The sequence below is a fragment of the Egretta garzetta genome, unplaced genomic scaffold (assembly GCF_000687185.1).
Source record: "Egretta garzetta isolate BGI_Z169 unplaced genomic scaffold, ASM68718v1 scaffold345, whole genome shotgun sequence".
In the NCBI taxonomy this organism is placed as follows: Eukaryota; Metazoa; Chordata; class Aves; order Pelecaniformes; family Ardeidae; genus Egretta; species Egretta garzetta.
This window is the reverse complement of record NW_009259692.1, coordinates 589,068-593,616: the sequence shown is the minus strand read 5'-3', so window position 1 is coordinate 593,616 and position 4,549 is coordinate 589,068. Positions and strand designations below refer to the sequence as shown.

Sequence of the window (4,549 nt, the reverse complement as noted above, 5' to 3'; positions counted from 1 at the left end):
TTCTGGAGGAGATGGGAGTTTTAAAGCGGTGGGTTTTTCTTTCCAGTTTCTCAAAAGCCTGAAATCCTCCTTTATTTCAACGTGTTGCCCTCGGAAGATGGGTCAAAGCTCAGCTTTTGTTACTTAAAGGCCGTTTGCCAGCCCTCTTAAATTCCACGTAAATACCTTTAACTTTCTCTCAAGGTGACAGAGGCAATGCTGGCGGGTGCGCTCCTGGAGCAAAGGCACGCTTGCTCCATCCCGGGAGCCAGCGAGCACCCTGGGCTCCGGCTCCTGCCAGCTCCCCGCTGCTTCCCAGAGTGCCCAAGGTCAGCTGGGATAAACACGAGGGAGGAGTTTCCTCTTTTTAGAAAGAGGGATTTGACTTTTCCCTGGCAAAATGCAAGAGAAAAACCTCCCCCCAGCAGAGGCCTTGCAGCTCCGTCGCATCGTCCACGATGGGTCCAGCTGCGTGGCGCTGGGGATGGGACAGAAACCGTCGGTGCCGGTGCCCCGAGCTGGGTTTTACAGCTGGAGGGGGCTGGGACAGGCACAGTCGGATGCGCCGCCGGCTGTGCAACCTCTCCTGTCTCTTGCCGTCGGTTTAGGCACGGTCGAGAGAGCCTGGGGGCTGCCGGCTTTGCCGGTGGTGAGCATGGTGGCTGTCCTCTGCCCTGGCCAGGTCCCCAACGCTGTCAGGGGGGTGAGGGACAGCATGGGGCTGTTTGGTCAGACGTGCCTTTTGAGGATGGGGGGACACGCTGTGCCCACCAGGGGTGTCCCCCGCAAGCACCAAAGCACCGATGGCATCAGAAACTGTAATCCCTTGCCGGAAAACCTCAGAGGTGGGGAGGGAAGAGTTTTGTCCTGAGGAAAGTCGCTTTGCCCCTGTGTGGGCAGAGCTCGCTGCCTCCTGCCGATGCGTCCAAGCCCTTGGCTTTGCGGGGAGGCAGGCGGGGAGCGCTGCCTTGCGAGCCCCTCGCCCTGACCGTCACCTCCTCCTTGCCTTTGGGAGCCTGGGCCGATGAAACCACGGGCAGGGTCACGGGCAGCGCGGTGAGCGTGGGGCCACAACGCACCCTGCGATGGCACCCGCTCGTTTGCATCCTTGGTTTGTAGAGAGCTTCCTTGCTGGGATCCAGCGAGAAAACACGGCTTGAAAGATCCTTTTCTTACAGCACCTCTATTCCCCCATAGCTACCCCCATATTTATGTATTTGGTTTTTTTCCTTCTGGCCCTTTACTTGTCTTTTTTTGGCTGAATTGGTGCAAAAGCAGCTCAAGGCGGCTCTGTTCTCTCCCAGCGAGCGCGGTGGCGTTCCGGCATAATTACATGGAAGGGCTTTTCTGTCTCCTTGTTTGCAGACTGGTTTCCTGCCCAGCGAAATGGGAATCGCGAGTCCGAGCACGCTTTCCCCCACCGGGGTGAAAGGGGGGTCTCAGTATTTTTCTTACCCCAACAATCCTCGCAGGAGAGGTGCTGACAGCAACATAGGTAAGTGGCTTGGGGTCACCCTTGGGGGCCACCGCGCTGGTTTGTCCTGCAGCGGGGCTGAGCGACCCCGGGGGCTGTCGACTGGGCGGGCACCCGCGTCCGGTCTGCCATCGGGAATGAAAGCACGGATGCTGCACATAGGCTTGAATTTGGCATTTGGGGTTTTTTTTGGGGGGGGGGGACACCACTATATATATATGTGTATATATATGTAGTTTTTAAAAAGGGGGTTTGGGCTCAGTCATGTAGAATTTCCTTCTTTCTGGAAAATGTCAGATGAAGTGAAAGCAGCAAAAGGCTTGAGGTTCTTCTAAAAATGCCTCCAGCCACACCGCACACCAGTAGTCAGTCCTGGAAAACCTTGGGCCACCTTCGAGGCCGTTTTTATGGCCGATGGCTCCTCCTTGGTGCCCCTGTCCTGCTGCAAGCGCACGGGACTGCCAGGAACAAGTCAATAAGAAGCAGCGTGAGGTCTGGGTGCTGAGCTGGGGTGCGGGAGCTGAGCCCTGGGATGCAGGCGGTGTTTGCTCCGAGACCTCTCCCTGCCCAGCCGCCTGCTTTGAGATTCCAGAGCAGGAGGTGCCCACGCCTGGATCTGCCTAGGGATAAGCCATTTTGCTTTTAACGAAGGCTAAGGTCGGGTGTGAATGTAACTTTGGAGTGAAGACAAGTCCCATTTCTTGTGTTTCTGGTCATAGTTCCTCCCTGCGCCCTCCAAAGTCACTTTCTTGCTATTTTGGGCTTTCCCCAGCAAATGAAACCAGAAGCGACCCCGTTGTTACGTGTATTTTTTCCAGTGCTTTTCAGAAAAAGGCATCCGCTTTGATATTGCCGCTTTAAGAAGTTGCTGGTTTGCGTTGCCAGACTGGAAGAGGATTCTTTTGCGGCGGGTTATTCCGTGTGATGCATTTCTCCTCCTGAGCTACAGCCCGGCGGAGCCCCTGGCTTGGCAGAGTTGCTGTGTTAGCATCCTGCACCCCCCCAGCTGGGGCTTTCCTTAATTATGAACTTAAAAAAAAGAAAGAAAACCACTAAATTTTTAACGTGTGCTTCCCCTTGAACCACTTCTCGGGATGTTTCCCCCCCCACCACCACCACCTCCCTGACTCCCTTCCCCCAGGACACTGCGTCCTCCCCCTTGGAGCTGGACCTGGAGAGATGGGCTGGGGGGGGACCGGCAAGCACCGGCCCTGCCTTCCTGCAGCAGTGAAGCTTTCCCAGATATATTACTGTCTAAGGAGCAAATGAAAATACAACCCCATCCCTGCATTCGCTCTCCTTCTGCATCCTCTCTCTGCGAACCCACTTCAAGTTAAATTGTTTCCAAAAAATAAAAAAACCCCGAACCCCAACCCAAGGAGGGGTTGGTGATGGGCTCAGGCTCTCCCAAAGAGCAAGTGCAGCCCTCCTCTGCGCCGTGAGCACCCCTTGTCGCGGTGCTCCGGGAGGGAGACTGCCCCGAGAACGCTGTTTGTGGGTGAAACCAGCCCTCAAAGGGTGCAGGTGAGATGAGATGAGATGAGATGAGATGAGATGAGATGAGATGAGATGAGATGAGATGAGATGAGATGAGATGAGGAGGAGAGGTTCGTCCCCGGACATTTTCACTATTGACGTACATTTTGGGATCCGAGCCCTGTTTGTACCTGCATCTCCCATCCTTTTAGCTGGAGCTTGTTGTTTTCCCTCTCTCTATAACCCCCTTCAAAAATTAGATCTTCTCTTTTTCTCTTCTTCTCTTTAAACCAGACGGACAGCCCAAAAAGGTTCGGAAGGTGCCTCCTGGACTCCCCTCCTCGGTAAGTGGCAGCAGCGTTTTCCCCGCAGGTATCCCCTCCCCGTTCCCCCATCCCCTGGGCGCCCCCGCTCCCCCCGCCGCGAGAGCTGCCAGCCCTGCGGGTCCAGCGCCTCCAAACACCGCGGGCTCGGATTTTAGCAGGATGAGGAAGGGTTTTTCCCAGCGACAGCCGAGAAACAAGGAAGCGCTGTGAGACGGGGCACTAATCGGGGAGAAGGAGCTGCAATGCTCCGGGTGCGGAGCAGAGCCCGGCCCCTTCGCCCCCTGCCCTCGCTTGGTTCTCCTCTGTTTGACGTGATGTCGCGAGTGAAATGCAATATTCGCTGTGCTCGGATTTCACTCCAGAAAGGGAAACCAAACCAGTTGTAATGCGGGCAGGCAGCTGGGGCTGCTCCAGGTGTGCGCTCTGCCGGCGCTGCTTTACAAGAAAGCCTGGAGGAATAAGTTAGCCATGCTCCCGCGGCTGTTACGGGGGAATAAACTGAACAATGTCTTTGTGGCTAGAAGTAATGGGATCTCCAGGAAAGCTAATTGGAGCGGGCTGGAGGGTTCCTGCAGGAACATGGGAGCTGTCTGGCAGCGCGCGGCCGCATTCCTCGCTGGAGCGTTTCCTTGCTTGCAGGGGGACGGGCGGGCTGGAGCCCGGGCTGGGGCTGCGCTGGGGACGGGCCCTTGCCCCCGCGTGTCGTGCCGCCCCGTTCCCCACCTCTCTGCGTCCACCCGTGGGGGAAATGGCGTGCTGTGGGCGTTCCTTCCCTGCCAGCACCAAGCTTGGTCCGTAGCCTCCAGCGCGGGCGCTGCCTTTGGAAATGGTCCAGGAGGTGCTGAGCTTGGGAGGACGGAGGGAGAGGCAGGCACCGAGGGTTTGCAGGATTGGGCTCGCGGAGCGGAGGGTGCTGAAGGGTCCCTTTGGACCCACACCCTGCAGGAACCAGCTCCAGTCAGCAGCGCCGAGTTGCTCCAGACGTTTTGTGTTTTAACAGGGAAAACCTGCTCGAAGCAGATTCCGTATCGCTGCCTCGAGTTTCTCTGTGAAATTCGGAGCTTTTAAACCCCGGTCAACATGTGGGGAAAACATCGCTGCCGACAAATGGCCCTTTATTGGCCTCAGATTTCAAAGGTGACGGGGCTTGCTGCCCGGCGCGCTGGCGGTGCCCTAAAGGGCCCCGATTCCCACAGGAAGCGCCACTCGGCATTTGCCAAAACTCAGCCCCTTCCCTGTGTCTGAGCCGACACCTGCGCGTGGGCTTTGCCAGCCCCGAACGCGCTGGCTGCCG

At 57.1% G+C, this 4,549-nt stretch overlaps 1 protein-coding gene across 19 annotated transcripts in view; it reads left to right on the top strand.

The window, feature by feature from the left end:
• Nucleotides 1-4,549, top strand: part of TCF3 (transcription factor 3) — a 79,472-nt gene that overhangs the window by 56,835 nt on the left and 18,088 nt on the right. For all 19 annotated transcript variants that reach the window (XM_035894330.1, XM_035894313.1, XM_035894325.1 and 16 more), the window contains 2 exons: nt 1,345-1,474; nt 3,224-3,273. In XM_035894330.1, coding sequence (XP_035750223.1) covers nt 1,345-1,474; nt 3,224-3,273 — 180 coding nt within the window. The remainder of the gene's footprint in view (nt 1-1,344; nt 1,475-3,223; nt 3,274-4,549) is intronic.